The sequence below is a fragment of the Pyrgilauda ruficollis genome, unplaced genomic scaffold (genome assembly GCF_017590135.1).
Source record: "Pyrgilauda ruficollis isolate IOZ18807 unplaced genomic scaffold, ASM1759013v1 scaffold396, whole genome shotgun sequence".
NCBI classification, from domain to species: domain Eukaryota; kingdom Metazoa; phylum Chordata; class Aves; order Passeriformes; family Passeridae; genus Pyrgilauda; species Pyrgilauda ruficollis.
Window position 1 is genome coordinate 37,083 of NW_024525445.1, and position 27,658 is coordinate 64,740.

Genomic DNA, 27,658 nt, shown 5'->3' on the forward strand with positions numbered 1-27,658 from the left:
TGAGCGCCATGAAGGGCGGTGGTATCGAGAACCTGGCGTTCGAGACACCCTGCTCCGACTCCGGCCAGCGGTGCCACGCGGGCCCCGCCAGGGCCGGCGCCGGGGCCCCCGCCGAGCCCGGCCCTTGCCCCGAGGAGGGGCCTTGCGGGTGGGGTCACTGCACCCCCAGAGCCCTGCAGATCTGCAACAACTCAGAAGGGTACTTGGCTGCCTACAGCCTGTTGGCCGTCTTCCAAGGTAACCTGTCCCTGCTGCCCAGGGCACACACTGTTCACGGACCCGGGGCTGCGGGGAACCGGGCGGGAGCTTGGGCTGGGGAAGGCGGCGAAGGAGTGGTGGTGTTTCGGGTGGTGGGTAAGGAGAGACAGGGTTCCTCTAGTGCTGTGGCTGAACAGTGACGGTAATGGTTTGACTAGGGGAAGAAAGTGTACTTTCTTCTGTGCCCGGTATGGGGAAGTTGCACCGTATTACTCCTTGTACTTCACTCTGTCCTTTTTTCTTTTCCCACGTACTTTATTGACCACTGAGTCCATGCACCTGCGGGCTCTTTCCTTCATGCACTTGTCAATGCTGCATCCCCACTGACTACAGGGAAATAGTGCTTCATGTGCACACACACATAGAGACTTAAAAAACAGGATTAAAACACCAATATAAATACAAAAGTGTAGCACCCCACTACTTTCTTACCTGTTTGCTTATTGAAACACTATCCTGGCCTGGTTGGGTAGGACTTTAGGTAAATTTGAAAACAGCAAAAACATGTGATTTTGTTCTGTGAATCCCAGTGCAGCCATCTTCCTAAAACTTAACTAATTATTTAAGTTGACCTTGGGAGTAACCTGAAGTTTAGCCTGCTTTAAATTCCTGTTGTTCAGCTTCAGAGATTCTTGTCCATATTATTGGTTTTCTGTAATGATTGGTTAGGGCCTTAGCAAGTCTTAGACTTAGAAAGTAGAAATGCTGACTGAGGGCAGGAGAAGAATTACTGTAAAAAATATAAAAAAAATTGAGGTTTGTGAAACTTGGATACTTGTCTACCAAAGGGAGTGATTTGGTCTGTATTCGTAACCTTTCCGCTTTATTTGACTAGCTAGGAAGGAAAAGGGTGTTTCCTGAACAATTTGCTTTGAAGCTCCTTGTCACTCATAAAAGGATTTCTACAGAGAGGGGGAGGGGAATGTTAGATATTTGATTTTAGAGGAAAGAGCCTATACCAAAGAAATGCATGGTTTGGATGGCTCCATTCCATGGGGAACCACACTGAGGCAACTGGAATGGTATGAGAAGAAAATTGGAGACTGCTTAAAACCTTGAAGGATTTTAATGCTACTTGTGATGCTTGCATAAACTAGTGCCTTAGTATGTGTTTTGGTGAACTTTTTCTATTTTATTGCCTTCAGATTCTGATCTTGTCTTAGCATATAGGTTTAGCTTTAGAAAAGAAGTGTTTAGAAAGTCTTGGGATAAGTCTGTTGTTTCTTGCTTGAGTTTGAAAGGTCATGCTACAGCTAGTAGGGTCAGAAAATTATTCCTGTTGCAGTTGTCCTGCCAAATTTGTTTTCTCTTTTTATAAATAAAAAGAAGTGGGGGTGTGTCTGTGGAAGAACTTTTTACATCATAGGTTTCAATAGTAGCTGAGTAGTAGAAGACTTTTAGAATACACATAAAAATTTTTTTGGGCAGCTTAAGAATAGGGATAGGCAATTAAAAATGCCCTGAATATGACACTGAAAAGATTGTTAAACTAAATACAATGTCTTGAATATTCCTATTTTGTCTACATTTATTAAAATCAGTCCTTCTGTTCTGATTGTTGAGCTGAACAACAAACTCAGCATACTTTGAAATCTTGGTTGTAGTCTGAATAGGTTCCCAACCATATAAAAACACCTTGTATTATAAGAATCTCTGTCCCATTAGGAGGCTATTTGTGTTGTTTGTGCCACTCATCCAAATATTGCCTCCGTTATCTAACTCTATATGTACGCCAGGCATCTGTCGAATCTAGTTCAGGTTTAGGGCCTTTAAAAGACAGGAACTTATGATGTTTATTTTGGAAGCAGGTGTAGGCATGGCTATTATAGATCTTGTGATATTCCTGATGTGTTGCCTGGATTTTCTGAAGAACCTTTCCTTTGCTTAAAACATAAAGGAAACTGGGTGCTGAAGACAAGCTGCAATTCTTTTTTAGACGTGGAAAAAACAAGGTTCGTCAGCAAGAAATTCAGGCTTGTGTGTGAAACTTTGTGAAAATATTCAGGTCTTGCAGCTTCAGAGTTTAGATAAAAGCATACAAAACACAACTAGGATTTTGAAGTTATGTGACCTAATACTGTACTCTAGTTTGGGTCTAATAATTTGATTTACCCTCCAAATTACAGAAACCAACACTGAGGAAGATATACCTATTAAACTTGCCTAATGCACCTCTAGAAAAGATTATTTCTTAATGCATTGAAGATTAATGAAGTAATCCATAACACACTTTTGATGAATGTAAGTTGTTTTGCTAGACTTTTTAAATGAGTGAACATAGTGCATGATTATCTGTAGTGACCTGGTATGTTGTGAATCTAACTGAAAGCATGTATTTGTAAGAATATTTTCTAGCTGCTCTCAAAAATACAGCACCTGATATGCTGTGTTGCAGCTTCTCAGAAGATTTCAGGTGGAACTTAATTTAATTTCTGGCTCTTTCTGTTTCAAGTACATGTGAAACCTGTATTTCCAGAATACAAAACATTTCTTTGCCTAGATTTTTTTTACATGACTAATACCTGCTTTCTGTATGGCACTTAGAGTTGCCTAAATGTATGACTGCATCTAGTAATACATTAACTGGATATGCTGCAGTTCATAGCTGTAGTAGAAAACAAGGGAGAGATTATCTCATTATTTTGAGTACAAGAAAAACTGTTTAGTTCTCATGTCATTAATGATTTTTAGTAAATAAAACAGCAGAACCACAGTTTAAGACTGTCCAGTCTAATCTATCTAAAATCTTTGAAAATCACTAATATTTTATAGGCTGATTAGACCTGGTACTTTTACCAAAGCATTTTAAATTATTTTTATGTGCCTGTTGTTAAAGCCACCGTTCTTATGACAGCTGCAAAACACGTATTTTTGTTGAATGGATGAAGAAAAAGAATACTCGTGTTTCGAGATAGCAAATAAAGTTGGTTGATGATTAATCTGGATTTTATGCACCAGTATGCACACTGTACCTAAATTTCTAACAGATGTAGCAGACAACAAGGTTTTGGTTGGTAATTTCTATACTACAATTTTAAGTGTTGGGATGTCCTTACAGAATTTGTTTTTCAGATCAAGTTAGTATCAGCCAGGTTCTGTCTTTCTTGAAGAGACTTTAGTGATTAATCACTGGAGTAACTGGAGGAGTTATGCTGCCATTTATCACATCTTTATTTTTAGAGATAAAGTCTAATTATCCAGTATAATTAAATGGAAGGCTCTATGGCTTTTAAAATGTAAATTAAAGGTAGTGACTTAAAATACCTGTAAAAAACAATGCCTTCTAGCTCTGTAATCCATTTGCTATGTAGCACATCTTCATTCAAGTGTTTTAAAGCCTTAGTAAATGTTTGAAGTTCTGGCAGATGGGAAAAACTTGTTTGTTCATTCCTTCATGATAGTATTGTTCTTCATTTAATGCTTCTTTAGAGGAAAATAATGTTGCTGAATGTCTAACTAATGTCACTGGAAGGACACCTGGATACTTGTGTCAATCCTGCATGAATTTAAGTGTGATGACTAAAGTGTCATGTGAAATTGTCAGCCTTAATAAAGAGGCCATAGTAGGGTATTGGAACTAAGATTGTGCCAAGAGTTCTTTCCATATAGAAGGCTGAAGTCTGGCTATTAAAAAATGGCTGGTTTATTTGGAGTAATTTTTTTTTTATGTATTAGAGTGCTCTAAGGAGATGTTGAAGCTTAGCTCAAGTAGTCGTACTTATGAATGGTGCAATGCTTGTTGAGAACTAACTTAAGCACATTTCTGTCGCTAGTCTTGTATGCTCTTCTTAGATAGACAATAGAACAATGTTTTAATTTTAGACTAACTATAGGGACTGTGTCAGGGAAGATGCTCATCAGTCATCTGTAAGGTTACAGAACTCAGACATATTTGTACCTCTGACTCTAAGACTTCACAACTACTTTTACAGGTATATATTTTATTATAGACACAATTTAATTGGACTGTCATAAAGTTATCTGACAGTCTTATAATTACAACTATTTATCTTGTAACTGAATCCTATTTTGGGACTGCTAAAACCAGACTCATGGAAGTTTAACTACCTAGTCTTTTTCACAGAAACACAATGTGAAGCAGTGTAGAAGATTTAAGTTAGTCTATAAACAGTGCTTTTGTAAAAATGGAGGGACAGAGTGTTTAAGTGTGTACTGGCAATTGTAGCTTACTTCTACTTTTAGGTAATTTTTTTTCAGTTCATCTGTGCTTGGTAGGGCAGCTTGTGCAATGACTTCTTTCCAGGTTGTTCTGTAACTTCAGGGAAGTTACAGATTCAAGGGGCAGACCTTCTTTGCTCAGTTGCAGTAAATCACCTCAGTTGCTCTGAAACAATTGCAAAGAATTATTGAATAGCTTTACACTTCTTCTTATTATACAGGATACATGCTTGTTCACCTTCTTTTATCTTCCCTTTGTGGTTGCAGGTTGTTTGCAGTAAGTTGAAAACTATGTCCTGAACTTGCTTCAGTCATAGCATGTATTCTAATGCAAGTTATGACCTTGACTAAAATACCTTTAATTTTTGAAGTATCTTATGTCACCGTAATGCATTCTGTTTGAAATCAGTGCTTCAGACAAATACATAGGTCCTGTGCAATTTGACTGGCTAAGCTGGCACTGTATTGACCTACTATGTACTTGTATTTTACAGCTAATAAATACCTTAAAGAGCAGCCTTGTGTAAATATATATTAATTTTAACCTTTCCTTTAAGTTTACCTCTGCAACTCTATTGAATTAAAGTATCTTTGACCAATTATCTCCTTTTTTTATTTTTCTAGGTATTGTGGTAAATGGCCTGATTAACATTAGTATTTCAACAATTGAGAAGCGTTATGAGTTGAACAGTTCCCTCACTGGCTTAGTCTCTGCAAGCTATGACATTGCTTTTTGTTTATTGTCACTGTTTGTATCTTACTTTGGAGAAAGAGGGCACAAACCACGATGGCTTGCTTTCTCAGCATTTATGCTAGGACTGGGCTCACTTGTATTTTCCTTACCACACTTCAGCAGTGGTAAATACCAATATGGAAGTAAAATTGAAGGTAAGCTTATGTTTTTTTTTTAAATTTAAAAAATTAAAATCTCTGTATTAACTTGGTGCAACTCTGTATTTGCAGCTCCTTACAAAATAGTTAATCTCCGTCAATGTCTTAAAACAGGATGATATCTGTAACTGAAAATTGATTCTTTGAAATCCAGAAGTTTAAGAACTGCCTCTCTGCACAGTAAACTTCATTTTTCCAGAAGCAATCTGAGTGTCAATATCAGTTCTTGCTCTTAAGCACCATTTGTATAAAATGCTTTCTTTTCTTGCCTTGATGAATGCAATCAGAATTCACTAAAGAAACAATTATCTGGCATCTATTTGTGGCTAGGAATTGAGTTAGGTCAGCAGGTAGGAGAAATGTTAAAGCTATTAAGTCTTGCCATCTTACCTGAAAGGTGACTACTGCTTACATTTCTTTGTGGTTTTGAACTATTAAAGGCATGTTGATTAATTCATTAACAAGTTTTTCTAAGTTCTTTTTAAATATGTTGATTTTACCTTGTGGATTTATTTGAAACAGAGAGGAAACAAGCAGTACCATACTGCACAAAGCAGTACTTAAGTCATGGATGTAGCTATCTCTCAGTTCTTAAACTTTTCTCACAAAAGAAAACTTTTTTTCTTAGCACTGTGTGAGTAATGCCAACTATTTGTATTTCAATTTAGTGGCACACCTATAATACAGAAATGTTTAGATATGTTTAAAGCAGGATGACTAATCTTTTAGGATTGTCTTGTTGCAGTCTTTAATCCAAATTATGCCTTCAATGACTAAGCATATTAGAGTGCTCACAAAAAAAAATCAGTAGCTATTAAGCAACATGATGAAGGCTTGTTGATTCTCAAATTAATATCTTTAGTAGTAATCATTTTGTCCACTTCTGTGAACAGTCTACATGTTAGTTTAAAAAGTTGGGCAAGCTATTTTTTCTTATCTAATAAATGAGGATCTGAAGTGGAAATTAACTGACCTTCTCACTGAACAAGGTCAGAAGAAAACCTGTTTAGTATTTTGGGGGCTATGAGCAGATAATTACTTGTTAGCTCTTGGGAGAGCGACAACAGGCTGCTTGCTCCTGGCTCTGTTACAGTCCCATTTCCCTATAACTTTGGTTTCAGTATTGACCTTTGTACTTCACTTTGATGAAAGGGAAGCTGAATTTAATACATAAAAGTTTAAATTTGATTTTTTTTTCATTTGGAACAAGATACTGACAGTGTGGGAGAGCAGAGTACCAGCTATTCCAGCAGCTCTTTCCTCTTTCAAACAATTTTAGTTAAAATCCCAAGGAACATGGTACTGTTTTATCCAACATCCATCATTGAAGATGGCAGTATATATTGATACCTTTATTAGGTACATGTTCCTTATGGACTTTTGAAATCTAAAAGCAGTGGGGAATTTTTGAATTGGCATGTTTCTTCACCATAGCACTGTCAGCTGACAGCTTACCTGTCACCTGACTGTTGTAATGCAGGTGCCTCTGCTGTGCTGGTGGTGAACACATTTAAGATCTTAAGCTGACTTAAACAAAACACTATCAAAAATAAATTACTGAGAGTGCAGGGAATGTCGGCACTGGGGCAGTCAATATAAATCTTCAGGTACAGTGCAACAGCATCTCTTAACTGTCAAGTAAACCACAGCACAGGATTATGGGTTGTCTGGTTTAGCTAGTTCTGAGGTTGATGAAACATTTTAACTGTACAATTAGTTGCAGTATTTAATAGCACCACACCCCAAAAGCGTTCCTTTTAATTATTTGTGTGAGTTGCTTATAGAGATCCTATTTTTTTTATTATTAAGCTTGTATTTGATGCTTTGTATTAAAATCTACCCCTTAATTTATTTCTGAACAGGTCTTTGTTACTAGCTGGTTACGTGATTAATGTTTGTCTGTTATATGTCAGTGCAATGAGTTTTACATGCAGGATAACTTTAAAGTACAATTCAATGCAATATTTAATGTGGGTGCCATATTAGTTAATAAATATAGTCTGAAATACCAAATACATCTAGCCTCCAGCATAAGTTTTACAGACTTCCTGGAACATACTGCTTTATCTTGAGATAATAATTTACTTTTATTCTGAGTATACACATATCCTACTCTACAAATCTATTTCATAATTTATTTATCATAATACTACTTCCTAGAAATAGTCTAATCCATTTCATATTGAAAGATTTGCTAATCAATTGTCTGCCTATTACTGTTTTGGGGTTTTAGTTTGGGGTTTTGTTTTTTGGAGGGTTGGTTTTTTTGTGGGTGTATTTATTTATTTTTTTTTTAAACCACCGTAAAATGTGTTTTCTATTTTCCAGAAAGGTTTTAGACTCAAATTTGTAACCCGGGTACGACCAGCTGTTTGTTCTGGTAACATTTCCAGGTTGCATGGGCTGCCGGTGCCTCAGCTGGCTCCGGTATGTGCAGTCAGGGGCTCCCCCTGCTGGTGCGTCCTTAACAGAATCAACTTAATTTGATTAATTAGACAGCACAGAGGACTGTGAAAACAGGAAATATTATAAGCAATGTACCTTTAAACTTCAATCTCTGATTTTAAGAATTAAACATGCTTCAATATTTCTGTGACAGCAAATGTGAATCCTAGTTTCTCACTTGACACAAGGAAAATAACTTCATTGTGAAGACAGTCAAACATTGGGACAGAGTACCCAGGATACTTCCCAAGTTGAAAGGAAGGAAAACTTTAGACTCTTCCTTTTGAAGTGAGGTTTTCTTATCCCACATGTTGGCCTGTCTCTGAATGGCACTGTATCACCTATTGTCTGCTACCAGAAGTAATGATTTAGATAAGTTTTCTCTAAATACCTGGTGTGTGGCCAGCCCTTCCGTACATTTTGTGAGCCCATAGTGTGGATTGATCTTGCCTCTTCTTTGCGTAACTAAAAAGCGTTCTCAAATGTAAAAGGAGCTATGGAAAATAAAGGATGTAATAATTTTCTAGTGAAATAGAGTGAATTAACCAGTCTACTTATCTGATCTGGATGGCATTTTCATATATTATTCAGTGGGGCTCATTACTACCAAACAGATAGGTTTATCCTCCTTCTTAGGGTTTTATGCTCTTAGGAGGAGAACCATGGATATTTTTCCTATGTCTTGTCTCTTGGTATTCTGCTACCAAAAGTGCAATGATAGCAAGAGAAAGGAGAAGACAACATGGTACTCCCTGTTTTCAGTTCCTCTTTTCTCTTCCTTCTTTGTAGTGCCGAATATTACAGCAGACACAACCTTACGCTGCTGTACTGCTGCTTTCCTCTTTCAGTGTGTGCACAAGTGCAGGAGCTTTACATTAACTTCTCCTTTTAGAGGCATAGCAGTGTGTGTTCTATGAGACAGTGCTGTAGGTTTTTAAGGTTTTCATAGGCAAGCACTTTTTCATAGGCAAACACTTCTCAAAAGAGTGAATGTAAAGGAAGGATTATCTTTGCTAATGACAGACTGCGCTTTCCATCAGGCAGATTTCCTCGGGTTGTGCAGGCTGCTCTGTCACCTAAGAGTGGAAGTTGTTAGTGCTCCTCAGAATTGTTACAAGGTACAAAAATACAGTGAAGTGTCTGTTACATGGGAGTACTCATAAATGGAAATGGAATGAGCATTTCACAGGTGGTTGGTTGGTTTGTTTTTTAATACATGTGGTTAGTAATACTTTCGACAAGCTAAAGCGTATTTATAAGGCGATTTCATTCCTGTTTCTTCCTGGAGAGGAAACAAAAACCAAGACCTGCTGGTAAATCTTTTGGGGAATATGGTGTCACAGGAGGCTTGGCACTGCAATATTGTGTATATTAATACGTGTGAAAATTAAAATGGGAGCCTGGTATAACAGCATTCTTTTGTAGTTTAGCTTTCAGTACAGATTATTATTCAAGTTGGACTGTGAGTAAGCTAACAGAATTGTAAAGTCTTGCTGTCTCTGTTTTTCAGACACATGTCAAACTGCAGAAACCACCTTTGCTAATGCCACTTGCAGTGCCAGCACAAACTCCCCACTTCGCAAGTATCTGTATGTCTTTATTCTCGGACAGCTGCTGCTGGGAGTTGGAGGAACTCCTCTATATACTTTGGGGACAGCTTTTATTGATGATAGTGTCCCAAAACACAAGTCTTCCCTTTACATAGGTAAAGTTAAAACTGTTTCTGGAACATTGTCTGCATAGATCATAGACTGCAATGCATTATAAGTATTTTTATGAATTCCTGTAATTAAACAATCTTGTAATTATTACTTGTGTGCATAAAGCATTTCCACATCAGTTACTGTGCAGTTTAAGTATTAGTCTGCTCTAAGTGCCAAGTCTTTTCAATTTGCATTTTGTAGAGTATGGTAAAGCTACTGTGAGCACCCTCCTGTCACCTTTTCATGTCAGTAACTGAAAATTGTTAAATGGTTCGTGTAGCTTGTCTGTTAACTGTGGCCTTATGGTTAAGGCTCGGCGCCCTGGTTCAGAACACAGCACGGCAGCCCAAATCCCCAAGGCTGCTCGGGCTAAGAACTCACAGATACCAGCATGACAGACGGTTCAAAAGCCCTTTATTGGTTTTCTCATCGATATATATACCCTTGGTTCTACTTCTGCTTTCTGGGGTCTAACTTTTACCTTTTATGGTTAGTAAGGAAACTGGGAGAGGCCAGTGTTAGGAGAGGTTACATTCTTTGGCCTCTTTTCCTGTGGCTATCTCTTATCTCTCTAAGTCAGGGGAGAGAGGGGCCCTATCGGTTTCCGTGACAGCCTGAGATCTTCCGAACGCCTGTCCCTATTCTCTCTGCCGCAGTTAACAACAGAAGAAGTTGTAGCAAAAAACTTACTTTTTAGTCACAGGTGTTGAAAAATACTGTGTATCAGTCATGTCAGTATCTATATCATATTATATCCTTTAATAATTTTATTTACTTTCTAATAGTAGACTGTCCACTCAGTGCATAAACACTGGTGTGCCCCATCTGATCAATCCAGTTCTCTAGCCACACACAAATTTGGCACTTGGCTGTACTGGAAGTACAGAGATTGCTTCACTGGGACTGTTTAAAAGCTAAGAAGTACTAATACTTAGCAACAGTTTTTAATCTTTTTCAGTCACCACTCTCTAGCTTATATGCCATTTTGTTGCCAAGTTCATTGCAGTCTAAGTGTGTTTTCTATGGGTATGAAGATACTTATTTCACCCATCTCATATGTAAGCTGATTAAAAATGTATTACCTATACTTCTAACTTGCAGGAGGAATTCAAAACATCTCAGATTCCAGGACTGTTTTCAGACTAAAACAATATTTTAAGGGGCAAAATTGAAATAATCAAAAATCAACAAACCAAATCATTGCACCAAGAGTGCATGCAAATTTTTCCGTTTTCCCAGGCAAGCTACTTCATTTGATGTCAACAAACAGAATAGATGCCTATGATAACTCTTAGATGAAAAAGACAAGTTTTGTTTTTGTTGTTTCTTTATTTTGAGAGAGATAATATTACATCTTTTCTTCCTCCCCTGCCTCCTCCCCCAAATCCAGTGAAATAAATGGAGCAGAATTAGGGTTGTCTGCATAACTGGGGGAACAAGAAGTGACCTGAAAACTCAGGAGAATGGTGTCAATGTTTATACTTTTAAAAAAAGACCAATACAATAAACTAATTCATGCACAGTCTTCAGGCAACTGGGTTGAGTTCAGAAGAGCAGTGTATTCTGCCTAATATAACAAAACTGGAATGCAAGTGAGTGGGTAGGTAACTAAGCCTTGATCATTTTCCTTGCTTCTTGCAATGTAGTAAGTGTTTAAGTATGTTGTGTTGCTTTACCTTATACCTTATGTGCAATGCAGGAAAAAAGCCAAAACCCAAAAAAAACCCCCACAAAATAAAACCAAAATAAACACAGAACCCACCCCTAAAATGGTCCGTAAATAGCTGGTAGCACCTTTTCCTGTAAGCTTGCGGCTCATAAGTTGGTATTCTTTCTCCTCTACCCTGGGTGCATTTTCATGAGGACTGGGACATCTACAACTAAAGCAATTGAAGTTATTTAAAGTATTTAAATTGAGTGTGTGGGAGAAAATAGGCACTTTTTAAGCTGAGTTTGAAGTTCTGTAGGATGAATATGAGCTTAACTCAGAAAGTTCCTGTGACCATGTCACTATTTCTGAAATGCAGGAAAACCTGGGATATATCTACTCAATATTTATTTTTACTTACTTGGCTGTCACATTTTGCATTGCTTTATCCTCTTGCACCCCTCTCACCATCCTGACTCCCCCATCACTTCCTCTTACTAACTGGAGGGAAATTATTTGTGATCCATGCACTTCAGAAACAGATGAGAAATCCAGATTATTCTACCTGGGGAGACAGTAGGAATGCATGTTTACTACTTAAAGATGGATCTAATTGCTATTAATTGCAAGCCTTAATCCGCAGAGAGAGTGTTCCTGCTGTCAGTGAGTGCTAAACTGCAACAGAAATCTGTCTGGTAGGCCAGGAGTGCTATTGTGACATCAGAAAAATCTTGTACTCTTTTGTAGGGTATGGTTACTCCAGCAACTTTGCAGGTTGGTGACTTCTTTTTTGGGATGAGGGGGTCAGGGTGTTTGTTTGTTTTGTTGCTTGTTTTGGTTTTTTTTCTTTAAAACTGTCAGGAGCTGTTAAGAGCCTTGGCATTGTATTTTAAGGCAGATATTACTCCAGTCACACACTTTAATGTAACTGTCTTCTGGTTTTAGAAGATCTAGAAAACAACTTAAGATTCAAACATAGAAATAAGAAAGCTCTTAAAGATTGTGTTTAATACGGTTAACAACCAATGTTCATAATTTCACTATTTTTTCACCAGTTATTTTTTAAATGTAGACACAAAATGGGGAGAAAAGCTATCTAATAATGCTTAAAGGTGCAGTCAGTGAGGTGCCTTTTTCTGAACCACTGATTTGAAGCTTCTGAGAGTTGCAAATTTTCTTGTTGAGGCATAATTACGATTTTTGTCTTCTATATGCTATAACTGAAATAGTGACAGTGAAAGAACATGTTGACTTCAGAAACCTTTTGGTCTGAAGTTGACTTAAGTACATTATTAAAAGAAAGATTAAAAAAAAAAGATGTTATGGTGAACTTGACGTCTTTTCTCTTCTAGGAGTTGGCTATGCCATGTCTCTGCTGGGTCCTGCTATTGGCTATGTCTTAGGAGGGCAGCTGCTTAAAGTTTATATTGATATCCAGATCCCAAAAAGGCAAGATACAACTTTTTTTTTTTTTTTTTTTTTTTTTTCCTTCCTATTTTCCTAATAATTTTTAGTAAAATATTCAGCTTTTCTTCCTGTGAAAAGCTTTTGAAAATACTGTGTTTTCGAGAGCTTCATTAACTTGGAAACAAGTTGCACTTACAAAGGCTTCAAGTGAGTTGCTTCCTAGAGTGAGTAGTGACTCCATTGCATGTGGAAGTTTCTCTGTAGTGCACATAGTTAGTTCTAGCATTTAAATATTAGCTATTCTAAACCTCAGTGAAAAAAATGTTTTTTCTTTTGCTTAGTTGTATATTTGGGATTAAGCTGCATCTACTGATGTCTTGTGGAACTGTTTCCTTGAGCTGGAATATGAGAATTAGTATCCTTAACTCCTAGGGAAGTGCTTGCTAGAAAATCTGTCTGTGAATAATAGTACATTTTTTTAAAAAGTGTTATAAATTGTACTAATGTTAGAACCAGCAGCTTCATTTACACTTTTATTTTCTCTGTTCTAGAGCCTTCAGATTGAGCAATGGCATTCTGAACTTCTGAATTGGTTTTGGTGTAACTCATTGATTATGAGGAATCTTTCTAAATCCTTCATAATGCCTCAGAATCTTGAAATCAGGGCCAAAGAATAGTCTTTAAATTGGAATGACATAAACTAATGAGTTGAGGGCTACATTTGGTAGAATTTGATATTTTTATAATTGCCCAGTGAAATTGATTTAAACAAGCAAACAATAAATTTAATACATGTAAAACTAAGAAAATAGTAATATTAAAAGGCTTTCTGTTAAAATGTATTAAAAGAAAATATTCCAGCTCACTGAAGCCTGAAATTCAGAAGGGTAAACCTGCTTTTTCTGAATTACTTTTCCAGTACAAAGGTGGATCAAGATGACCCACGTTGGCTTGGAGCATGGTGGATAGGATTTCTTGCATGCTTTTTTGCCATTTGGCTTCTCATAATACCTTTTTCATGCTTTCCGAGGCACCTACCAGGTAAAGGTTTAGAAATACTTGGCTACTTTGGAAGAGACATTTGTTTATATTTTTGGGTTATAGAGTACTGAACTGAATGTTTCCTCTTTGATTTTGTTTCTCAGTTAACTGTCTTTGACTAAAATCTGAGGACAAGTTCGGTTTTTTTGTTTCCCCCTCCAATATGCAGCCTTTAAAACAAGGTGAATCAGCTAGAGGGAGGATCTTGTGTATGGTGGTCTTGCCCATGGACAGGGAGTTGGGAATAGATGATCTTCAAAGTCCCCTTTCAACTTAAATCAGCCCATAGTTCTATGATTCTCTATAATGATGGACTGGACTGGAATCATATACCTAGGTGTGGAGGCTGGTGGTCAAAGTTTGAAAGATGCTCGTAGCTAAGCACCCAAGACTATGTTTAAAGCTTCTGTGCTACCCACCAAGAACAATGTAAAAATTCCATGGGCATCCAAAGGGACTTACTATACTAATATTGAAGGAGAAATGATGGAGGAAAAGAAAAAAAGACAAAATAAAGTAAGAATTGGGAGAATGTGAGGATGATTTTTTAAAAAATAAAAGGACTTCAGCACACTCTGAAGTTTTTAGGATGTCCCTGATAATATCTTCTTGCAGCCATGACCTTCCAATGGAAGTGTGATCTTTCAACAAAAATCTTCATTCACCAATACAGTATTGATTTATTTTAAAAATCTGTACCAATAAAACAGGCAAGAAGACCTGTAATATCCGAAAGAGCTTTCTCAACTAAAGGAAACGCAAGTTTTTGTAGTTTTTTTGGCATTGTCTAAGAGTGCAGGTATTCAATGTTTTCATTGTTGATAAATATGACTGTTTGTAGGAACTGCAAAAATTCAGGCTGAAAGAATCTCTGAAACTCATGATGATGGTGGTCAGGTACTGGTTCAGACCAACAATATTGGACAAAATTTTAAAGACTTTCCTATGGCTTTCCTGGTAAGAAAAATCTCAAATTTGCTAAAACTGAATGTATTCTGAGAAATGAAATTACTTTACAGATGTTAGAGGTCTTTAGAAATGGCTTATTGTGTTGTGATAGGGAAAACTTCAGTGTTACTGATAATTTAATGCACATACTTTTTGTTGATGCTTGAGATTGTTAGAAAAGCATATTACTGAAGTTCCATTTCAGAGTATCTACTTTTGAAATATAATGACTTCTACTTTAGTTGGTACCAAAATCAAATAATTTCCAGAGTGTTATAATAATTTCTCCCCATAGATACTCTTGAGGAATCCAGTGCTTATGAGTCTAATAATAGCCAGTTCCTCAGAAGCTTTAGTTGCCACTGGATTTGCCACATTTCTACCAAAGTTTATAGAAAATCAGTTTGGAAAGTCATCAAGTTTTTCAGCAACTCTTGGAGGTAATATGGCTTTTTAATTCTAAATCTTACATATATTGTGTTGAACACTTCATTAACATTAGAGGTGGAAGATTATATGGGTATATTTTTTGTATGAGATATTTGTGAATGTGCTTAGATGGAATGCAGTAATCAGAACAGTATTTTTGTTATTCTTTCCTGCCCTTAAGTACTCTAGTACTACTTAAGTACTCTAGTCTGCTTATTCAAAGTAGACTGAGGATTTTGTGTGCTGATGAAACTTTTAGTTTATCTAGTAGTTTATTCTTTTCTTATTCTTGGTGAAAAACATTTAGTTTTCCTTTATTAAAAATTGGCTGAAGGAACATTAGTATCTTAGTTCTTACTAAAGCAATCAAGATGAAGGGCAGCTAGGGCAAAAAAACAGTGCTTATCGCAAATAAGAAGTTGACTTTGCCTTTCTCTTCTTTATTTCTACACTGACATTACAATGAGTTTGCAATAAAATGACTGATCAGAATATGTAATAAGTGTTATATAACTGGCTCTACTGTCACCTATTTATTATCTGATATGCAGAAGTAATAGGTAGAACAGGAGAGAGCTATGAAAACATCAGATGGAAGAGCTGTGCTCAGTAGGCTCACATCATTGACACAATTAGTTCTGAAGAATAGCAACCAGATCAAGGCAGAAATGTCCATAATGCCAACAGATGCTTGCAATATGCAGATTTAATACTCATAGAATGTGTCTTGCTAAGCTGTAGAGTGCTGCATTATAACCATGGTAGCTGTGCTGCTCTGTTTTTTCCAACAGAAATGTGTTTGGGAAAGACTTACTGAATTACTTCTCTGGGCAATACTAGATAGTATTGTTGCATCAAAACAAAACATCTGTAAATTTTACATAAAAACACATTGGACTATATGCTCAGTTGTTAACCAAAAACTAGGAGTGAAGTGAAAAACTGAGTGTTGTATTTTTTTGTGCATAGACCTTGACTGAATGTCTTTTGAGTTGAAAATATTGACCGTGCTTAAAAGAAAAGCTTTAAAGAAAAACCTACAGTAATGTTGAAAGCTTGCTGTACCTGAACTGAGCTAATTAGTCTAAGCATTACCTATGATCATGGGTACTATTTAAACTATCATTGACTGTGGTTTGTGGAATGTCCAGGTCTGTGGCCTGGGTAGTTTTGTTGCTGTACCTGAACTGTCTGTAAAGTTAACTGTCTTAGATTGGTGTGAGTTATACCGAGTTCTATGTTGTATTATAGATTAGCCATATAAAAATGCTCAGTTATTTATCCGGAGTGCAAAGAGGATAAATCATTGTGGACTGTATGGACTATGACAGCAAATCTGACCCACGGATCTAGACTTCTTTAAATCTTTCAGTAGATGTCTTCTTGCATCTTGTGTGCTGTCTCTTGTGTAATAGTGTTTACGTTCTTTTATTAACAATTTCATAACAGATGTATGAGAAAGAACATGGACATGTCAAAAAACCACTGAAAGAATGAAATAGGATTTTCTGGTTTTGTGGAGACACCTTCTGGTGTTCAGAGATTCCCACCCCATAGTGCTCCTAAGTCATCTAGTTTGGCTGTGTTGAAGTTGGGTTTTGGACAACTATAAATTACACTGTCCAGTTAAACCTCTAGAAAGGCTAAAGGTGATATAACAGTAGAATAAATTACTCATGTAGTTAGATTCTAGTAGCATGGTTTGAAAACAATATCACATGGATTGCATTTTGCAGGTAACTGTTTTGATTTTTTTCTTAGCATTAAATTGCTTCACAGTTAAGTTTTGCATTTTTATATAACTTGTTTTATGTAACTTGTTTATGTAACTTGTCTTGTTTTCCTCTAGGACTTGTACTAATTCCTGGAGCAGCACTAGGCCAAGTCATAAGTGGTGTCTTGGTTTCCAAGTGCAAAATGGATTGCAAAGGCATAATCAAGTTCATGATAAGCACCTGTTCAGTGGCCTTAATATTAAACACAGTGTTTTTATTTGCTAAATGTGGGAACAAACCTTTTGCAGGTGTCTCTGAAACATATAATGGGTAAATATATTTTAATGCACTCTTGGGTTTAATGTTAGTATTTATTCAATTCCCATAGTTTCAAATAGTACACACCAGCAGTGTTTAAAAGCAGAAGGAGGGCAGCTAGCTATTCCAAAAGTCTGCTCTCAGGTTATCAGTTATCCCATCATAAATTAACAGAGCCAGAGGCAACAGCAGCTATTTGAAGGTCTGCCAAAGAGCGAGATGGTGCTGTGCAAAATTATGCAAGTAGGCTGGTACCTAGGGACTGCTAGATGCCATCTAAAAAAATCATGGGCATGGATTGCATGCTGTGTAAGTTGGTAAATAACTTCCCAATACCTTTTTATTGTTTTCCCAAATCCCCCATTTTATGCGAAGGTTAGATACCACAATCTTGTATAAAAACATAATCTGATAGTTCTTCTCCAATGCATAAAAAGATACTTGAAGCTAAATGAGATGGGGAAGAGGAGTGGTGCAGTTTGCTGACACAATAGCATGAATCGTACCATGAAAACACAGAAGGTGGATTGGGGAGGAAATTGGTTTTGTAGCCTCTAATGCCCATGCAAGTTGGCGGAAAGTAAAAATTTACTGGTATGCAAAAGTATGCAAAGTGAATCAACAAAGTTCCATACACTGGTGACTGAAAGAAAATAAAAAACCTTAAATCCCAAAAAGCCCAAGTTATGACTCATTCTGATTTCATCTTTACAACTTGCTATATAAATTGACAGTATATTTAAAGGCTGGTGTTGAAATTGGATGACTCAGATATGGCTTTGCTTCAGTGTCTGAATAGAAAAAAAATAGCAGACGACTTAGACAACTCAGAACTGTGAATCATAATTCAGATTTTGGCTGTAGAAAGGTTACAGTTACATATTTAGCAAAAGAGTCTGTAGTCATCAATAAAATGCTGAAGATATGGTATAGAAAATGGTATATGAAATTACCAGTGTTTTTATATCAGGTCTTCTGATAACAGGCAGCTGACAAAAGTTACAGCTGAATTGATTTTCATCCTAAGTTAAATACTGCTAACTTGTATTTTACAGTTTTGTGTTACTTTTTCAATTATGTAGCTTAACTGTTGCTAAAGGCTACTTACCTCCAGCAATTGGAAGTTAACCAGTCCTGAAGTACATCTCTTCCCTTGGTATCCATTATAAAAAATGGCTCATTTCTACATCATTCAGGGCTGTATGTTGGATTATACTTTACTGGATGTGTGCATCAGAACAGTTTGTGGCTAATGTTCTTTTTAAATTAATTTAATACAGTAAACATATAGCAGTAGCTTAAAAAAAATAATAAATTAATAAACTTGTGCAAGAACAGCCAAGTGTTTGCCTCCTGCTTGTGCTATTGAACAAATGCTTCTGAATGATTAAATTATGAGACTGCTCTGAGAGTTGACTTGGAATTTGATGTATATTTTTTGTGGAGAATTTCAAGAAATCCTTCTTGGCAAGCATTATCTTCATATTGAAAAATAGCTTAGAAAGGTGAGGGGAGCTTTTGCAGGTTTTGTCTCAGAATTATATGAGTACAGGACACTTGTTTGTGTTAATGAAAACAGCATCTTCATTTTAGTAATGCTGTTTATTACTAAATAAGGCTATCGGCAGAACTAACATAACTTTGTCCAACAGGCACTTCAAAGAATTGGTTTTGCCAAATTCTATTGCCCAGTGCTTCCCTGAAAACTTGAAGGAACAGAAATGCAGTGACTATTTCTGTACTTTTATTTCCACGTGTCTCTGGGACTCTTGTTTAAAAACTCCTGTAGAAGGTTTTTAATGAGCAATTGATGGTCTCATCTGCTAGATTTTTTATAAAAGCCAGGAGTATCTTTTTTGTTGTATTTTTTTCTGACTGTGTATAAGTAAGTGTTCAGTCCCTCTTTGGAGGTCGGGGAAAGAGACACTGCACATGTAAACAGGATAAATACCACCAAATTGATTAAATATTTCCAGGCTTTGCATGCCTCACAGGCTAGGAAGGCACTGAATGTACAAATCTGATCAGTGAATTTGCTTATGGTGCACTGTAGTTCATTCTTCATACTTAAAAGAATTGAAGTTAGTTTGCTTAAGCTTAAAGCACAAATTAATTTAGTGGGGTTCTGCTGAACTACAACAAAATGGATTTTATATGTAGCTACAATGTCCCTAATATTCCATTTGAAGTTTGAATGTCCTCGATAAACTATTTCTCCTATTAGTATTTTTTTACCATCTCAAATTCTCATGAATAAACAAACTTTTAGATAATTAATGTGGAACTTTAATTTTACAGTACAATATTTAAACTCTTAGTTGACTGAACTTTTAACCTGTGAAAATTCTTTACTTATTAATGAACTACCATTTGAAAATCAAAGGATGTTTTTATTCTCTCTGGTTATGCCTTAGGACAGTCCTCACACAAACCGAAGTGATTTTTCATGCTAATAATACAGTGGGACTACTTCAAATAAAACCATATGATTACCTGTATTGGAAGTAAATTGAAAGTAAATATAGTGTGCAAGAGTTAAAGTAAACTCTGTTATTAGTTATTCCCTAAACAGCCAGAGGAAATGTTTAAGGTCCTTCAGGGTGTGTAATTGCATTCTGCATTTAACGTGTGCAGTAGTCTTTGTTCTCATACAATTTAGATGTCTGCCTGGCAGTGTTAGAAGTAGTAAAAATGAGATGGCTTTGCAACTGGACTCAAATGAAAAAAGGGGAAAAATCTTGGAGTATGATCAGTAGAATAAACAACTCCAAATACTGGTTTTAATCTTGTATTTTTTTCTTGAAATTATAAATTTAAGAAATTCAAATACCTAAGTGGGAGGAAGAGGATGATGTAAGAGTTGGGCTGTGATGCAGAATTTTGTCATCTCTTTTGTGAGTGGAAATTAGAGGAATAATCCTTGGGTAGAATAACAGCATAAAAATAACCTAGGTGCATTATAAATGGAAAATCTAGAGCTCTAACTACTATGCTTATTTTTAAACAACTAAGTGCATAAATGACGTGAATAGAGTATTTTAAAATGTATTATGCTATAAATATTGCTTTACTTATTTACATATCTTCTGTTTTCCAATTGCTTTATTAAAAGCCTATTAACTTCTGCTTTTCAGAACAGGCACTCTATATAACTTAACAGCACCATGCAATGCTAACTGCAGGTGTTTGCGCTCCATATACTACCCAGTTTGTGGCAGTGATGAAGTCCAGTACTTTTCTCCCTGTTTTGCAGGATGTGCCTCATATATTTTTAACAACATGAAAAAGGTACTTTATGCAATGAAGGTAGCTGATATGGTTTGTTCTGGTTTCCTGTAAAATGTGCTGTATTTCAAAATGTACTTCCCTACAATACCAAATGTAGGTTGTATTTAACAAAATCCAGTGATTACAATACACAGTTCTCTTATGGTACCAGTGTAACTCCCACTGCTGGTCTCTTAAAATGTTCACTGCTACAGTGCAGGGCCTCCCCAGTTGCTGGGAAGGCATTCAGGGGTTGAAGCCAGGTCAAGCCCATTGCTCTCTGAAATGTTTGTGGTAGTTGTCTGGCTTTTTATACTCTATGTATACTCTTTTTATACTGTGTACTCTATCCCTGCCCTTCACCTGCCATGTTCATGCTGGTCTGGCTAACTTAGGAAGATATTTCCACTCTCTTAATGAACTCAGAGAGAATCATTTACATCACTGTTGATTCACTGAAGTAGCATAACTGTTTGTTTTCTGTATAGCTTTCTTTGCAACAGTTCTGGTCATTCACAGCCTGCATTGTTCTGTGAGTTTTCTGGGCACAACACTCTTGCCCACCTCTGGGCCTTCTTTTGTTGTAAGGGTTTACTGTTTAGCCATAGTGTTTCTCACTTGTGTGATGCCATTCTCCAGACTTCCTAATGCTGAAAATAAGTTAAATGTAAATGTACTTTAAATAGAATTGACAATCAGAAAAGTCAGCAATTGTCTTGAAGTTCTGGAGAACCTGAAGTTCTTATCTAGTTCTTTAAGCAAAATGCAATGTTTATTGTATACATGACAACTTGCTTCCGTCGGTTTTGAAAACTTGAATGTCAGTAGCCCCTGATGCAGGAATGGTAAGCCATGAAAGTGCCTAGGTTATTATCAAACCTTCCCGGAACTGAGGGACTTTCTGTGCTTGTTTCTTCTATTACAATAGACCCTTGAGCAGGGATGTGGGAGCAGTATAGAGAGATCCAAAAGGCAAGCTGACCCAGGAGAGGCCTTTATACTTTTTATACTGGAAAATGAGAGAAGGTATTATCCATAAGAAAATGTAGGAGACTAACTACTTCTTGCAGTCGAAATTTCACACTTTGCTGACACAATTTATTTTTCTTTGAAAACAAACTCTGTGGATTTAGATGGAGAGCATATTCCATTTGTTCACCTGCGTATAGAAGTGGTCCTATTTTGCTTCTATTCTTTCCTACTTAAGTCTTAAGTGTAGAGCTTGCCTCTCTGCATATGGTTTGCCTCTTGCTTCTGCAAGTTTTTTATGCTTGTAGCTAAAAGCTTACAAAGCATACAAAATGGAAGCTATCACTGTCTTTTTAGGTCAGAAATCCAAAAATACCTTTTGCTCAGGTGAGGTGGATCAGCCAAGTTCTGGTGAGCCAGTTTTAAAAATTAGTGTTAGTGTCATGTGCTCAGCAGGAAATTGACTGTTTCCCATATGGTAAAGTCAATGTTTATTCTTGTCTTGTGTGATGCAAACGTAATGAAAGTTTACCAAAATGTGTCATTTTGTGTCATTTTTGGAGCTAAATTTTGTCTTATAAATTATTTGTAGACATACCACAACTGCTCCTGTATTGGGAAACCAAAAAGAGAAAATGGTTCAGAAGACTTTCTCTATGAAGCTGTCCCTGGGAAATGTCCAACACAATGCAAATTTCTACCTTTATTCCTGACCTTCTTCTTTTTTGCTGTTGTTTTTACATTTATGGCTACTACTCCAACAACTGTGGCCATTCTCAGGTATGTTTTTTGGTCTGTAAGGAAAGTGACATTCTTTTGAAAACTGTCAGTGAAATACTTACTACTTTTGCTTTGCAATGCGGTATTTGAACAAGGTTGGGCAGTAAGAAAGCAGTACTTTAAACAGAGCATAGTCATACTGCTGTTCACTCTTGTTAGTAGATAAGTTTTGAATTTATTTAAAAAAATATTTCTAGCATGTAGCAAAATCCATTTTATGGGAGCACTCTTGACTGTTCCACTAAAGCAAAGCAAAAAGGAAGAAATGTGCCATGTGCTTTGATGAAAAAAATATTTGACTATTTGATAGTGTCAGCATTTCAAATTGTATCAGGAAAAGGATAAAATAACAATTAGTCTTGTATTTTAAACCTTAGATTGCTGTCTCAACTCAGAGTTCTAGCTTGAAAAATTGTAGTCTGTGAAGAACTATAGACTATTTCCCATGATACTGATGTTGTATGTATGGTGGTCACTAATACAAAATGAGAGTTAACCAGTGGTTTTGCTGTCTTTTAAATTGCTGAAACTTATATTCATGAAATATAGAAATTGTTTTTGTTTTTATTTTTAAAATGTGCTTCTCATTCTGAATTTAGAGCTGTTTTGTGTTATGGTGAAGTTTGACTTGTAGTTCTAATACTTTCAGTGAAAAGATAACCCTGCTGCATAAGCATGTTGCTTTGTGAGGATGTGGCTACATGCCCTTCAGCAGGAGGCTGAGGAAATCAGTAAAATCCTAGAGCAGTGTTTTGTATTAGCCTCCTGTCCAGGTTTGGTGTAAATCTGGAATTAACAGCTTGTCATATTAGTGTGGGGGCAGAGTAACGTGAAGTTCTGCATTATCTTCAAAATTGTGCTGGCATGGTTTTATTTCAGTAATTCTAAGCAGTAGCATTTGGATATTTGAATCCTTATATAATTCAGCTGAAATAGTGGAACAGTTTTTATGGAAAAAAGGACTGTAAGTAGATTAATTTTTCAAAAACTAATTTAAATAGCTAAAATGTCAGTAAGCTTTACAGTATGTTCTGGTATCTTTTCAGTGAGCCTATTTTGTGTAATTGCAAACATAAATTCATATATTCATGACAGTGTTCTACTACTAGAAATAATCACCTACATGATGTGGAACTCATTCTCCTTCTCTTAATTGCCTTTTTGGATAATAGAATCCTAACACTTACTTCTTTATGTATAGTAGCTCAGGGTTGCATCCTAGCACTTGTTTTAATTTGCTTGCTTGTTTTATGGAAAAAATGTTCAACAGTAAATCAGGACGCTGATAGCAAGCTTCCTTTTTATTTGTACTATTTTGTTAAACTAGTTACATCTAAAATTTCTTGATGTGATACTGGTGTTTTTTCTGTCTTTTTCCTAAACAGCACTTGAAACAGTTGGGTTACTTGCTCTGCACACTGGATTTCTAAACCCCTGAGCAATTAACAGGTTAAAAGAGTATATAGAGAAAAAGCATATTCTCACTCAGGGACACAGCACAGAAGTGGAACTTGTTTACTCTGTCTTAAACTGCAAATCTTGTTTACAGGTGTGTGCCAGATAAACAGCGCTCATTTGCTCTTGGAGTACAGTTAGTGTTTCTGCGACTACTGGGTATGACTTTCTTGTTGAAACATTGCCTCTGAATAATCTACTTATTTGACATTTTTTTCTAGACTTTTTTCCTAGACTTAAAATAACGCCTTAAAAAGCTTTCAGAGGAGCTTGAAGCAGTCTGTCATTGGCTTATAGGATACACTTGTAAGGTAACATCTGGATTCAAATTCATTGTTAATAGGGCATTCATGCTCTCTTTAGCCTTTCTCACTCTTAGGAGCATAAACCAGATACAGGTAACTGTAAAAGATGTCTGGTGCTACTTTCCCCAGAAGAAGGCCTATTCTGAAAGCTGAGATAAGAAGAGCTGATGTAATAGAAAACAGTTTCATGTAACTGCTGAAATCCAGAAGTTAAAAGAAAAGTGAATGTGGAGCCTTTCCTCTTCTTCCTTCCTTTAAAATGTCTTTAAGTAACTTTAGCATTTATTGAGACTGTAGATAATTGTACATAAATAATTAGAGTGTGATGTGGGAAATATAATACTTAAATTCTATATCTAAGCATCTCCAGCATTTCAGTAAGACAGATGAATCTCCTTAAGTAAAACAAAGCTTAAGCGTATGTATTTTCTGGTTCACAAGCATTTGAATTTTCTCAGGCATAATGAAAATTCTTGTTTTAGTAGTAGAGAGTTTTTAAATGGCATATTTAATTCAAGATTGGGACAAGACACAGTTGCTGATTGGACTTTTATGCCAATATTTAGTACTGCAGCCATTCCCTCTCCTTTGAGATTACATATCTAACACTTACAGTGTGAGTTCTGCCTTGCTGTATTCAAACTGTGATTAATCTAAGTCATTCTACTGATAAAGTGTAATAAAAGCAAACATCCTCACAAGTAGAAATAAGCTGGATCAGTGTTGTATGAGGGTCCCTCTGTTTCCCTTTACTCAGAGTTCAGATATTTATGCTAGATCTCTAACTCCTGACTTCACTGTGGAGTGATAGAACTTTTTGCACTGCCTGAAGAAGGCAGTAACTAACATTGTTACTTACCAGGAAAATATTTTTGCTGTAGACTTTAAGAATCACACGGGGGTTTTAGGCTGAAAACCTAGTGAGGGACCTAGCTACTTGGTTAGCTCTAGGAGAGTTTAAGCCTTGGATAGCTTGGGTAGACATGCAGTGATGTACCTGGTGTGTTTATTCTAAAATTGGCTATACTTGGATGCAAGACACTTATGCATTATAACACACAAAAATCACATGGAGTTAATAAAATCTGTGCAAGAATAATTTTAAACACTGCTTTTTTTTGGTGAAATTTTTCCTGGAAGCTTTGCTACATCTGAGGAATGGGGAGAAATGTGTAACTGAACATTTATCATAATGATTTTTAGTTCTCTTAATTTTGGAACAGATTGGTGTGTATGATCAGAAGAAAGGAGCTTTATTCCTTTCAGTTAAATTCCTGATTTCTTGATTAGTTTTTTTCACCATTGATTTTAATTACTTTTTTCCAATGAAGACAGAAGAAGTTAAGAAGCTCAAGTCTTTCAATAAATTTCTTGCTTAACAGAGTGAGAGCTGTATAATGAATTAACTCTCTACTTCCTACTTATTAACTGAGAGCAATTTTAGGTGCAGACTTACTATGTAATATGAAACCTATGACTTTGATTAAAATGTTATGTTTAGTGTTTGATTCTCCCATTTTACCTTCCCCACCAGCTTGGAAATTCACTGTATGCATGAAAACTAGTATGCCAAGTAACTCAAACATTCTAACGTGTTGCTGTGTTTTTTAGGTACTATTCCTGGACCAATTTTGTTTGGTGTTGCTATAGACAAGAGTTGTACTCTGTGGGATATTAATGAATGTGAAACTAAAGGAGTTTGCTGGGTATATGACAATGAAAGAATGGCTTATTTGCTGATGGGCATAAGTAAGTCTTTAATATAAAATACATATACTGGGTAATATATATACTGACCTTGTCTGCTAGATGGGAATTATTTTGATATAAAACCTTACACTTTTCATTTTTGGTGGCAGTGTTTTTTAACTTGCTTTCATAAATTATCAGCAAAATATTATGGAAAAAGAAACAGCACAGTAAGTAAACTTAAAGGTTACTTTAAACTCTTACAATAATTACACATAATAGTTTTGGTCTTTGATCTTGCTTCATTGTCACACTTTATTTACTAGATTTTTAATGGGCTGGCTCACACTTCAGTCTGTCTTCAGGTCAATGAGCATGATTAGGGGTGTGAAGACGATGAGAGGGATGGAGCACCTCTCCTATAAAGAAAAGGCTGAGAGAATTTGGTTTGTTCAGCCTGAGAAAGTGTTGTCTCCAAGGTGACCTTATTGAGGCCTTTCATTATCTGAAGAGGAGCCCACAAGAGAGACAGATAGAGAAGGACTCTTATTATAAGAGTCCTTATAGTGATGGAACAAGGGGTAATGGATTGAAACTCAGATGGTAGGTTTTGGTTAGATATTAGGAAGAAACTGTGTACTGAGAGGGTGGCCAGGCACTGGAACAGGTTGCACAGACAAGTTATAGATGCCCCAGGCCTGGTAAGTGTTCAAAGTATGAGGCCCTGAGCAATCTGATCTAGGGAAAGGTGTGCCTGCCCCCAGGACAACAGTTGGAAGTAGACAGACTTTAGGTTCCCTTCCAACTCAAATCATTCTGTGGTTATCTGGGTTTCCTGACTTGTTTAACAATTTGTTCTTTCAAATGTGAGGTATATATGCCAGTGGGAGAGAGGGTACAGGCTAAAACTTGCATCTGAAATTAAGTGCTGATGTCCTGTCTTCTAGCAACTGTGATATTTACAGTGTGTAAGCTGAAGTACTGATGTCTAATTCTGCAACTGAAAAAGCAGCAGTGACTAAGCCTTGAGGTTAAGGATCTCAAGGCATACTTGTGATGAAATACAATCGCTCTTGTTTTGCCCTTCTCCTTGGCCTTCCAAGTTGCACAAACACTTTCTATAACCTTTTAAGACAGCTGACAAGAGAATACTTAACAGGTGTTATGTGTGGGAAGTTTTAGTTTCTGGAAAAGAGAATATTGATATAACAAATAACAGAACTGAAACAAGGAAATAAGAAAGATTTGCACTTCAGGCTAGAATGGGGTGAAGAAATACAGAATTGGAGCAAAGCAAAAATTGGCAGGCAGGTCTAAATTTACCACGCCCTTTGTCATTCATGTAGATGTACATTTAAATGGAGGCTATGAATTTCAGTCTTACTGGGTGTATATAACTCACCATATGAAGTTCTATAAATGAGTGAAACACTGCATCTGCTACTGAAAGTGAGTGTGGTAAAAACTCTCCTGTTCTTTGCATTCAGGTGCTGCTTGCAAAATCGTCACAATCATCTTTGTGGTCATGGCAGTGTATTTCTACAAGCCTCCACGATTAACTAAAGCCCTGCCACGAAAGACTCCAGAAAAGATATCTGTTATACGCATGTAAATTATGAGCAAATCAGGGACTTTTGAAAGAAAACTGTAAAAATAAGCATTATTACGACACTTGTACCAAAGTTCTTGTACACCATTGCCCAAATATAAAAGATCATATTCAACATTTGAACAACTTGAAATATTTTGAATCTGTACTATTCTCTAATTTGCTAAACATTTAGTATTCCATTGTGGCTATCCAAAGAAGTTACATTGAAATTTGCTGTCTAATTTTAAAAGTCTAGTATGTAACTTAATTGAAATAAGATGGACCACTCTGATCATAAAACAGAAAAAATAAAGTGAACTGAGCTGACTGTTTATCCCTGAGTGTTACTGTAGTGGGAGAAAACAAGTAGCGTGTTATATTGAAGGGAACGGTGTATGTTTAAAAAGGACTTAATGTGCACATAATCTGGGCTAGTGCCTTCGGGGATTTTTCTGTAGGAACATTTGACAGTGTGTGAGTTTGGCTATGTTTTATAAATACTTTTACATGTTACATTAATGGCATCAGTTCATATTTTAGTATTTGTAGGAAAATCTAAATAGTTATGATAGAACAGCTGGGTTGTAAAATCAAAATATTTGTTAATTTAAGTACTTGAG

General features: G+C 36.3%; 1 protein-coding gene across 1 annotated transcript; it reads left to right on the forward strand.

Annotated features, from left to right (window-relative positions):
• SLCO4C1 (solute carrier organic anion transporter family member 4C1) lies at positions 1–27,658 on the forward strand. The gene is made up of 13 exons (XM_041476741.1): positions 1–237; positions 5,062–5,325; positions 9,284–9,478; positions 12,477–12,573; positions 13,451–13,572; positions 14,414–14,529; positions 14,816–14,960; positions 16,799–16,994; positions 20,117–20,270; positions 21,811–21,998; positions 23,548–23,612; positions 25,370–25,507; positions 26,935–27,658. The coding sequence occupies exons 1-13, from the start codon at positions 9–11 to the stop codon at positions 27,057–27,059; spliced, it is 2,034 nt and encodes a 677-aa protein (XP_041332675.1). The 5' UTR covers positions 1–8; the 3' UTR covers positions 27,060–27,658.